The sequence below is a fragment of the Bombina bombina genome, chromosome 6, assembly GCF_027579735.1.
Source record: "Bombina bombina isolate aBomBom1 chromosome 6, aBomBom1.pri, whole genome shotgun sequence".
In the NCBI taxonomy this organism is placed as follows: Eukaryota; Metazoa; Chordata; class Amphibia; order Anura; family Bombinatoridae; genus Bombina; species Bombina bombina.
Window position 1 is genome coordinate 772,481,720 of NC_069504.1, and position 12,535 is coordinate 772,494,254.

At 41.3% G+C, this 12,535-nt stretch overlaps 1 protein-coding gene across 1 annotated transcript in view; it reads right to left on the reverse strand.

Moving 5' to 3' along the window:
• The window catches only part of LOC128664605 (PDZ domain-containing protein GIPC1), a 77,969-nt gene that overhangs the window by 27,701 nt on the left and 37,733 nt on the right, over positions 1–12,535 (reverse strand). Inside the window, exon 3 of the mRNA XM_053719422.1 lies at positions 9,848–10,033. Within this exon, the coding sequence (XP_053575397.1) occupies positions 9,848–10,033 (186 nt within the window). The remainder of the gene's footprint in view (positions 1–9,847; positions 10,034–12,535) is intronic.

A 12,535-nucleotide genomic window follows, 5' to 3' on the forward strand; every position in this document is an offset into this window, starting at 1 on the left:
TAGGTTGATCTTCAAAAAACGTGAATAAAGAACAAAGATTGTGAAAAATGAAAACCCAAAAATTTACAAAAACCATTCTGGTGTGTTCAAATAGTGACTTATATAAATGTAAATTAAAGTCCAACCGTTAAAAATAGTCCAACAGTGAAAACTTAATAAAAAAAATAATCCAACAATAAATTGTAATAAGTAGTGTCTCTTTAAGAAAAAACAATAATCCTTAAAGTGTTGTGAATCCTAACAGCAATAGTTATGGTGATTTTCCAAGTGTTTTATACTGAATAGCAGTGTCAGTACTTGCTAGCCGTTTTCCAACCCAAAATTCTATCTTCTTGGCAAATATTTTGTAATAATCCCTGGATGATCCGTCTGTAAAAGAAAGATATGATGGTGTAGATTGTTTTTAGATCAATAGAAAATGAAATTATGCTTACCAGTCGACGCGTTTCGGTCACAAGGAGACCTTTATCAAGACTGGTATAACAAAATATTTGCCAAGAAGATAGAATTTTGGGTTGGAAAACGGCTAGCAAGTACTGACACTGCTATTCAGTAAAAAACACTTGGAAAATCACCATAACTATTGCTGTTAGGATTTACAACACTTTAAGGATTATTGTTTTTTTCTTAAAGAGACACACTACTTATTACAATTTATTTTGGATTATTTTTTCTATTAAGTTTTCACTGTTGGACTATTTTTAACGGTTGGACTTTTATTTACATTTATATAAGTCACTATTTGAACACACCAGAATGTTTTTGTAAATTTTTGGTTTTTCCATTTTTCTCAATCTTTGTTCTTTATTCACGTTTTTTGAAGATCAACCTATTTTTTTGACCATTAATAATTTTTGCACACGCCTTTTTTGATACACATTTTTTACATTGGCATATTGTTGTCACAATATTTTTCACTTGACAATGTGTACGTGTTAAATACACAGTTAAGAGGTCTTATTTAGTAGGCGCTAGGTGTACTTCACTATCAATATGGAAAATTGTTCCTTTAGGTATATTTTGTATATAAAATAGCTGCTTGTGAGACCACAACCCAATACAGGGCTAGATTAAAAGGTGGAGCACCAATTTATAGGGCGCCTGATAAATAACCAGCCATTACAAACTTATTGCTACCGCGAGCATGAGAACGAGGCTCCCATTAGAGCCTATCGAAGTGTGCTCGTGTTTGCGTTCACATTAGCGTGCACTGGTATTACTCGGTGGAGCACTAATATTGCTTTCACGAAAGTGATATTTAGCGATCCACTTGTAATCTAGCCCTCAATGGGCTGATCTTGAAGGAAGAGAATATCTAATTATGCTATGTCATTATTTACACAAAGTCCTCCTTAGCTTCTTTATAACGGCTTACTCAAAGGCCAATACGTTGAACAATGGGAGCATTATTTTATCTATTATTATTTTATCCCTTCTTGTTCAGAAACAATCAGTATAGGTGGGGAAAACAGCTATTTCAAATGAGAAAATAAATAAAGCAAATTAATACAAGTTAGTAGGTAAAATGAATAACTGGAAACACATTAAAAGGGAAAATATACGCTGTCGCTTCAAGACCCAAAGTCTTTCCATATTTGCTTCTGAGTCTAAGTATAAGGATCACAAATTCTTAGATAAACTAAGTTGAAAAAGTCAACTTAAAGGGACTGTAAAGTCAAAATTAAACTTTCATGATTCAGATGGAAAACAGAATTTATGCTTACCTGATAAATTTCTTTCTCCTACAGTGTGTCCGGTCCACGGCTTCATCCTTACTTGTGGGATATTCTCTTCCCTTACAGGAAATGGCAAAGAGAGCACACAGCAAAGCTGTCCATATAGCCCCCCTCTGGCTCCGCCCCCCAGTCATTCGACCGACGGTTAGGAGAAAAAGGAGAAACTATAGGGTGCCGTGGTGACTGTAGTGTTCAGAAATAAAAAAATTGAAACCTGACTAAAAAGCCAGGGCGGGCCGTGGACCGGAGACACCGTAGGAGAAAGAAATTTATCAGGTAAGCATAAATTCTGTTTTCTCCTACATTGGTGTGTCCGGTCCACGGCTTCATCCTTACTTTTCAGCCAAAAGGAAAGAGAGGTAGCAGTAGCTTTCTGACCTCTCCTCTTACCAGAATAGACGACAAACAAGGAAGATGTCTGTCTGAAATCCTTTGTTGCTTCTAAATAGAATTTTAAAGCACGGACCACATCTAGGTTGTGTAACAAACGTTCCTTCTTTGACACTGGATTCGGACACAGAGAAGGAACAACTATTTCCTGGTTAATATTTCTGTTGGAAACCACTTTTGGAAGAAAACCAGGCTTAGTACGTAAAACTACCTTATCTGTATGAAATACCAGATAGGGTGGATCACACTGCAAAGCAGACAATTCAGAAACTCTTCTAGCAGAAGAAATAGCAACTAAAAATAAAACTTTCCAAGATAACAACTTAATATCTATGGAATGTAAAGGTTCAAACGGAACCCCTTGAAGAACTGAAAGAACTAAGTTTAGACTCCAAGGAGGAGTCATGGGTCTGTATACAGGCTTGATTCTGACTAGGGCCTGTACAAAAGCCTGTACATCTGGCACTGACGCCAGACGTCTGTGCAACAAAACAGATAGAGCAGATATCTGTCCCTTTAGAGAACTTACGGACAGACCTTTTTCCAAGCCCTCTTGGAGAAAGGAAAGTATCCTAGGAATTTTGATTTTACTCCAAGAGAATCCTTTGGATTCGCACCAACAGATATACTTTTTCCATATTTTATGGTAAATCTTCCTAGTCACAGGTTTTCTGGCTTGAACCAGAGTATCTATAACTGAATCTGAAAACCCACGCTTAGATAGAATCAAGCGTTCAATCTCCAGGCAGTCAGTTGCAGAGAGACTAGATTTGGATGTTCGAACGGACCTTGTACTAGAAGATCCTGTCTCAAAGGTAGCTTCCATGGTGGAGCCGATGACATATTCACCACGTCTGCATACCACGTCCTGCGTGGCCAAGCAGGAGCTATCAGAATTACCGAGGCCTTCTCCTGTTTGATCCTGGCTACAAGCCTGGGGAGGAGAGGAAACGGTGGAAACACATAAGCCAGATTGAACGACCAAGGCGCCACCAACGCATCCACTAGTACCGCCTTGGGATCCCTGGATCTGGACCCGTATCGAGGAACCTTGAAGTTCTGACGAGATGCCATCAGATCCATGTCTGGAATGCCCCATAATTGAGTTAACTGGGCAAAGACCTCTGGGTGGAGTTCCCACTCCCCCGGATGGAAAGTCTGACGACTCAAATAATCCGCCTCCCAGTTGACTACACCTGGGATGTGGATTGCAGATAGATGGCAGGAGTGATCCTCCGCCCAATTGATGATCTTGGAAACCTCTCTCATCGCTAGGGAACTCTTTGTTCCCCCCTGATGATTGATGTACGCTACAGTCGTCATGTTGTCCGACTGAAATCGTATGAACTTGGCCCTCGCAAGATGAGGCCAAGCCTGAAGCGCATTGAATATCGCTCTCAGTTCCAGGATGTTTATCGGGAGAAGAGACTCTTCCCGAGACCATAGACCCTGAGCTTTCAGGGAGTTCCAGACCGCACCCCAGCCTAGGAGACTGGCATCGGTCGTCACAATGACGCACTCTGGTCTGCAGAAACTCATTCCCTGAGACAGGTGTTCCTGAGTCAACCACCAGAGGAGAGAGAGTCTCTGGTGACCTGGTCTACTTGAATCTGGGGAGACAAGTCTGCATAATCCCCATTCCACTGTTTGAGCATGCACAGTTGCAATGGTCTTAGATGAATTCGAGCAAAAGGAACCACGTCCATTGCTGCAACCATTAATCCTATTACCTCCATGCATTGAGCTATGGAAGGATGAGGAATAGCGTGAAGAACTTGACAAGCGTTTAGAAGCTTTAACTTTCTGACCTCTGTCAGAAAAATCTTCATTTCTACAGAATCTATTATTGTTCCCAGAAAGGGAACCCTTGTGGACGGGGACAGGGAACTTTTTTCTATGTTCACCTTCCACCCGTGAGATCTGAGAAAAGCTAAGACAATGTCTGTATAAGCCTTTGCTTTGGAAAGAGACGACGCTTGAATCAGGATGTTGTCTAGGTACGGTGCTACTGCAATGCCCCTCGGTCTTAGAACCGCTAGAAGGGACCCTAGCACCTTTGTGAAAATTCTGGGAGCAGTGGCTAGACCGAATGGAAGAGCCACGAACTGGTAATGTTTGTCCAGAAATGCAAACCTTAGGAACTGGTGATGATCTTTGTGGATAGGAATATGTAAATACGCATCCTTTAAATCCACGGTAGTCATATATTGACCCTCCTGGATTGTTGGTAAAATCGTCCGAATGGTTTCCATCTTGAATGATGGAACTCTGAGGAATTTGTTTAGAATTTTTAAATCCAGAATTGGCCTGAAAGTTCCCTCTTTTTTTGGAACTATGAACAGGTTTGAGTAAAACCCCAGACCTTGTTCCACTATTGGAACTGGGTGTATCACTCCCATCTTTAGTAGGTCTCCTACGCAATGTAAGAATGCCTGTCTTTTTATCTGGTCTGAAGATAAGCGAGACATGTGGAACCTTCCCCTTGGAGGAAGTTCCTTGAACTCTAGAAGATACCCCTGAGAGACTTATTCTAGTGCCCAGGGGTTCGGAACATCTCTTGCCCAGGCCTGAGCAAAGAGAGAAAGTCTGCCCCCTACTAGATCCGGTCCCGGATCGGGGGCTACCCCTTCATGCTGTCTTGGAAGCAGCAGCAGGCTTCTTGGCCTGTTTACCCTTGTTCCAGCCTTGCAATGGTTTCCATGCTGGCTTGGGCTGGGAAACGTTACCCTCTTGTCTAGGGGTTGCAGAGTTAGAATTCGGTCCGTTCCTGAAATTGCGAAAGGAACGAAAATTAGATTTGTTCTTAGCCTTGAAAGGCCTATCCTGTGGGAGGGCATGGCCCTTTCCCCCAGTGATGTCTGAAATAATCTCCTTCAATTCTGGCCCGAAAGGGGTCTTTCCTTTGAAGGGGATATTAAGCAATTTTGTCTTGGACGACACATCCGCCGACCAAGATTTTAGCCAAAGCGCCCTGCGCGTCACTATTGCAAAACCTGAATTTTTCGTCGCTAATTTTGCCAATTGAAAAGCGGCATCTAAAATAAAGGAATTAGCCAACTTTAGTGCGTGAATTCTGTCCATGACTTCATCATATGAAGTCTCCTTTGGAGCAAATTTTCTAGTTCTTCGAACCAAAAAGACGCCGCCGTGGTGACCGGAATATTGCACGAAATAGGCTGTAGAAGGAAACCTTGCTGAACAAATATCTTTTTAAGCAATCCTTCTAATTTTTTATCCATAGGGTCTTTGAAAGCACAACTGTCCTCAATAGGAATAGTCGTGCGCTTAGCTAGCGTTGAAACAGCTCCCTCTACCTTAGGAACCGTTTGCCATGTGTCCTTTCTTGGGTCAATAATGGGGAACATTTTCTTAAATATAGGAGGGGGAGCAAAAGGTACACCTGGCTTCTCCCACTCCTTGGAAACTATCTCCGCCACCCTTTTGGGTATCGGAAACGCATCAGCGTGCACTGGGACCTCTAAGAATTTGTCCATTTTGCATAGCTTCTCTGGAATCACCAGAGTGTCACAATCATCAAGCGTAGCTAGCACCTCCTTAAGCAGTGCGCGGAGATGATCTAGCCTAAATTTAAATGCCACGACATCGGGTTCTGTCTGCTGAGAAATTTTTCCTGAGTCAGAAATTTCTCCCTCAGACAGTCCCTCCTTCACTGCTAACTCAGATTGATGTGAAGGTACAATAGATAAAGTATCGTCAGCGCCAACTTGCTCATCCTCTGTATTTAAAACTGAGCAATCACGCTTTCTTTGCAATGCTGGCAGTTTGGATAAGAGATTTGCAATAGAGTTATCCACTACTGTCGTTAGTTGCTGCATAGTAACAAGCATAGGCGCGCTAGATGTACTAGGAGTCGCCTGCACGGGCAAAACTGGTGTTGACACAGAAGGGGAAGATGAAGAGCTATCCCCACTCCCTTCATTTGAGGAATCATCTTGTGTAACCTTATTAAATGTGACAGTACTGTCCTTACTTTGTTTGGACGCCATGGCACAATTGTTACATACATATAAAGGGGGAACCACCTTGGCAACCATACACACAGAACATATGGTATCTGAAGGTACAGACATGTTAGGCATAACTAGGCAGGCTGTTAGCAATAAAAACAATTTCACACAAAAACCGTTACTGTCTCTTTAAATAATAAACTGAGCACACTTTATTTCTGAAAGTTCAAAAAACCATGAAGGAAATATCCGATCTTTATGAAATTTACACCCCAGAGTCTTAATGCTTTAAAAGTATTGCACACCAAATTTCAGGTCTCTGCACCCTTAAATGCGGCTTTTACCTCTCCTTAGGTGTGATTGATCACAGAAATAAGCCTTCCGAAGTCCGTTTTTTAGCTACAGGACCCTCTCACATGAAGCTGCATGCACTGCCTCTGCCAGTAACTGCGCAACTAAGGCGCGAAAATGAGGCCTCCTCCCTCTGTATACCAGAGTGAAGGGGCCTTTCTGACTAGTTTAGTCGTCTTTATTCAATGCCAGGTTTAATAAAAAACGTTCCCAAAGTGTTATATGCACCTAAACACTGTAACTGAAATAAATATATGATATAATCCAATCGATTAGTGTCACCAGTATAGAGCCCATTTATAAGCCTGTAATCTGTTACCGAGTCTAAGAAAATGGCTTACATAAGGGAAAACTGACAGTCTTCTAGCATTACTTGGTCTTGTTAGAAAATAGACTAGTCATACCTGAAGCAGATAAGTCTGCAAACTGTTCCCCCCAACTGAAGTTCTCTGGTTTCAACAGTCCTGCGTGGGAACAGCAATGGATTTTATTTACTGGTGCTAAAATCATACTCCTCTTTTAACAGAAATCTTCTTCACTTTCTGTTGTAGAGTAAATAGTACAAACCGGCACTATTTTAAAATAACAAACTCTTGATAGAAGAATAAAAAACTACAACTAACACCACATACTCTTTACCATCCCTGTGGAGATGCTACTTGTTCAGAGTGGCAAAGAGAATGACTGGGGGGCGGAGCCAGAGGGGGGGCTATATGGACAGCTTTGCTGTGTGCTCTCTTTGCCATTTCCTGTAAGGGAAGAGAATATCCCACAAGTAAGGATGAAGCCGTGGACCGGACACACCAATGTAGGAGAAAACAACTTTACAATTTACTCCTTGTCTAATTTGATTTGTTCTCTTGATATCCATTGTTAAAAAGCATGCATAAGTAGGCTGAGGAGCAAAGCACGACTGTGAACTACCTGCTTGTCATTGGCTCAACCAATGTATTCACCTAGCTCCCAGTAAAGCTCTCCTTCAACAAAAGGATACTAAGAAAATGAAGCAAATTTGATAAAAGAAGTAAATCTGAAAATTGAATGCTCTGAGTCATGAAATACATTTCCGGGGTTTATGTCCCTTTAATACAGGATACTCCCATCACAAAAACATTTAAAAAGAGTAAACTAAAATGTTTAAGTTCTATTCCATAAAATATAACAATTAAATTAAAAAATATATGAACTAATGTTACTCACAGACTGTACACATTAAAAACACTTAAACTGAAATAGTTACATAATTTACTAAGGGAAAAGACTGTTACTTCTCTAGGATAACGATCCAATTATATTATAGTTACTAGACAGCTGGCCAGATGCGCTTTGAGGGAAAACCAGACCCGCTCAGTAGAGTACAGAGTGCGGGTCTGGAAAACCCTCTTTTTTTTTATATAAAAGTTCTCCGGACATATTATGTTCTATAAAGCTAGCACTCATATAATGTTATATAATTCTGCACAAAAACGTTTTTTTACTTGCATTTTTTTGCAATCAGTTCTCTGCATTGTTAGCATGTTAGATAATATTGGTTCTGCACATATTCTATGCATTTCAATCTGCAGTGATTAATAGGCAGTTAGGCACCCTCATCTCAAGCAGATGGAGAGGAAGATAATATGGAAGTGGCTGCAAGATCTTGCTCGATAGGTCTTGAATGATCTGTGTACACAGATCAATTTCAGGCTGTTAAACTAGCTTAAAGGGACAGTCTAGGCCAAAATAAACTTTCATGATTCAGATAGAGCATGTAATTTTAAACAATTTTCCAATTTACTTTTATCTCCAATTTTGCTTTGTTCTCTTGGTATTCTTAGTTGAAAGCTTAACCTAGGAGGTTCATATGCTAATTTCTTAGACCTTGAAGCCCACCTCTTTCAGATTGCATTTTAACAGTTTTTCACCACTAGAGGGTGTTAGTTCACGTGTTTCATATAGATAACACTGTGCTCGTGCACGTGAAGTTATCTGGGAGCAGGCACTGATTGGCTAGACTGCAAGTCTGTCAAAAGAACTGAAAAAAGGCGCAGTTTGCAGAGGCTTAGATACAAGATAATCACAGAGGTTAAAAGTATATTATTATAAATATGTTAGTTATGCAAAACTGGGAAATGGGTAATAAAGGGATTATCTATCTTTTAAAACAATAAACATTCTGGTGTAGACTGTCCCTTTAACTTTGCTAAAACACAAGTGGACACCTCCACCTACTGGCTATTTTATTTAGTGCATAAATTCCATACAGACTTTGTGAAGGTTTTATCAGACAATATACTTGTTAGGGCTCTCCAATACCCCTTTTTCAAACCAAGCCGTGGATTCTGACAGTCTGCTGTGCCTTTGTACTATTTTTATGCAAGTATAATAAAGTTGACTTTTTAATGAAGCTTTCTCTTCCTGCCTTACTCTTTACCGGTACTGTGATCCTGTGCAATATTTTAATTAGTGCACTGATTCTTAATGCATTTCAATAGCAGTCCCATGACTGAAAAAAAGGTTGTTATTCTGAAACGTCGCAAATTGAACCGGCGTAAACCGAGGGCCATCTGTAATAGGTTAATTTGTTTTGTTCTCTTGGTATCCTTTGTTGAAGAAGCAGCCATGCACTACTGGGAACTAGCTGAAAGCATTGGATGAGCCAATAATGAGGCATATAGGTGCAACTACCAATCCGCTCATGAGCCTACCTATGGATCCTTTTCAACAAAGGATACCAAAAGAACCAAACAAATGAGATAATAGAAGTAAATTGGAACAGTGTTTAAAATCACATGCTCTGTCTGAATCATGAAAGAAGAAAATTGGGTTTTATGTCCCTTTTTCAAGATTAACCTTTGCTATGCTGTTGTGTTTTTCATGAAAATACTTTCATCATCAAGTTGTTGTTGCTTGAGCTGAGCAGTTTAAATACAACAGTAAAACCCTAAGTGCTTCTTTCAAATTAACTTCCATTAACAAAATGTGTGCAATCTTTTTATATGTACACCTTTTGAGTCAGCAGCTCCTACTGAGCATGTGCAAGAACTCAGAGAATATGTGTATTTGTGATTGGCTAATGGCCGTCACATCATACAAGAGGTTTGGAACTAGACATAACTGAAATTTGTCAAAAAAAAACAACAAACAAATCTGCTCATTTGAAGTTTAGACTAAATGCTATTGCATTGTCTTTTTATCATGCATTTGTTGATTATGCAAATCTACTGTAATTACCAGATATGTTCAGCTAATCCAAGTACTGCATTAATGCTCTTTCAACAAAGGATACCAAGAGAATGAAGCACAATTAGTTAACAGAAGTAAATTGTAAAGTTGTTTAAAAAAATGTATATGTTCTGTCTGAATCATCTTCCTTTAATGGTAAATCTCACAATACAAAAATCATAGAAGTATAACTAATACCTTTATAAAAGCATATCCTGCCCCATTGTCTGTGATGGTAAGTCCAAGAGACTCCTCGGATTTATAGACATCCAACTCCTTCCTCTGTCCCCGTACATGAGCAAAAATAAAATCCTCCAAACCTATTTGCCCTCCCAGCAGTTTATCCATGTCCAGCCGGTGGGTGTTTAGCGTGCAGAACATCACCTAATAAGATATAAAGTATAAGGTCAAATTACACTAATGGACTTTGCGGCGGAGAAAGTTAGGGTTACAAGAGATAAGTGGAAAAAAACTAAATTTATGCTTACCTGATAAATTCCTTTCTCCTGTAGTGTAGTCAGTCCACGGGTCATCCATTACTTATGGGATTATAACTCCTCCCTAACAGGAAGTGCAAGAGGATCACCCAAGCAGAGCTGCTATATAGCTCCTCCCCTCTACGTCATACCCAGTCATTCGACCGAAAAAGGAGAAACTATAGGGTGCAGTGGTGACTGGAGTATAATTTAAAAATTTAGACCTGCCATAAAAAACAGGGCGGGCTGTGGACTGACTACACTACAGGAGAAAGGAATTTATCAGGTAAGCATAAATTATGTTTTCTCCTGTTAAGTGTAGTCAGTCCACGGGTCATCCATTACTTATGGGATACCAATACCAAAGCTAAAAGTACACGGATGACGGGAGGGACAGGCAGGCTCATTACACGGAAGGAACCACTGCCTGAAGAACCTTTCTCCCAAAAACAGCCTCCGAAGAAGCAAAAGTGTCAAATTTGGAAAAAGTGTGAAGTGAAGACCAAGTTGCAGCCTTGCAAATCTGTTCAACAGAGGCCTCATTCTTAAAGGCCCAGGTGGAAGCCACAGCTCTGGTGGAATGAGCTGTAATTCTTTCAGGAGGCTGCTGTCCAGCAGTCTCATAGGCTAAACGTATTATGCTACGAAGCCAGAAAGAGAGAGAGGTAGCCGAAGCCTTTTGACCTCTCCTCTGTCCAGAATACACGACAAACAGGGAAGAAGTTTGTCGAAAATCTTTAGTTGCCTGCAAATAAAATTTCAGGGCACGGACAACGTCCAGATTGTGCAAAAGTCGTTCCTTCTTTGAAGAAGGGTTAGGGCACAATGATGGAACAACAATCTCTTGATTGATATTCCTGTTAGTGACTACCTTAGGTAAGAACCCAGGTTTAGTACGCAGAACTACCTTGTCTGAATGGAAAATCAGATAAGGGGAATCACAATGTAAGGCCGATAACTCAGAGACTCTTCGAGCCGAGGAAATAGCCATTAAAAACAGAACTTTCCAAGATAACAGCTTGATATCAATGGAATGAAGGGGTTCAAACGGAACACCCTGTAACACGTTAAGAACTAAGTTTAAGCTCCATGGCGGAGCAACAGTTTTAAACACAGGCTTAACCCTGGCCAAAGCCTGACAAAAAGCCTGAACGTCTGGAACTTCTGACAGACGTTTGTGTAAAAGGATGGACAAAGCTGAGATCTGTCCCTTTAACGAACTAGCGGATAAACCCTTTTCTAAACCTTCTTGTAGAAAAGACAATATCCTAGGAATCCTAACCTTACTCCATGAGTAACTCTTGGATTCGCACCAATGCAAGTATTTGAGCCATATTTTATGGTAAATTTTCCTGGTAACACGCTTCCTAGCCTGTATTAAGGTATCAATCACTGACTCCGAGAATCCACGTTTTGATAGAATCAAGCGTTCAATCTCCATGCAGTCAGCCTCAGAGAAATTAGATTTGGATGTTTGAAAGGACTCTGCACCAGAAGGTCCTGTCTCAGAGGTAGAGACCATGGTGGACAGGACGACATGTCCACTAGGTCTGCATACCAGGTCCTGCGTGGCCACACAGGCGCTATTAGAATCACCGATGCTCTCTCTTGTTTGATCCTGGCAATCAATCGAGGAAGCATCGGGAAGGGTGGAAACACATAAGCCATGTTGAAGGCCCAAGGTGCTGTCAGAGCATCTATCATAACTGCTCCCGGGTCTCTGGACCTGGATCCGTAACAAGGAAGTTTGGCGTTCTGGCGAGACGCCATGAGATCCAGATCTGGTTTGCCCCAACGCCGAAGTATTTGGGCAAAGACCTCCGGATGAAGTTCCCACTCCCCCGGATGAAAAGTCTGGCGACTTAGAAAGTCCGCTTCCCAGTTCTCCACGCCTGGGATGTGGATCGCTGATAGGTGGCAAGAGTGAGACTCTGCCCAGTGAATTATCTTTGAGACTTCCATCATCGCTAGGGAACTCCTTGTCCCTCCCTGATGGTTGATGTAAGCCACAGTCGTGATGTTGTCCGACTGAAACCTGATGAACCTCAGAGTTGCTAACTGAGGCCAAGCCCGAAGGGCATTGAAAACTGCTCTCAATTCCAGAATATTTATGGGAAGGAGACTCTCCTCCTGAGTCCATGATCCCTGAGTCTTCAGGGAGTTCCAGACAGCACCCCAACCTATCAGGCTGGCGTCTGTTGTTACAATCGTCCAATCTGGCCTGCTGAAGGGCATCCCCTTGGACAGATGTGGTCGAGAGAGCCACCATAGAAGAGAATTTCTGGTCTCTTGATCCAGATTCAGCATAGGGGACAAATCTGAGTAATCCCCATTCCACTGACTTAGCATGCACAATTGCAGCGGTCTGAGATGCAGGCGTGCAAAGGGTACTATGTCCATTGCCGCTACC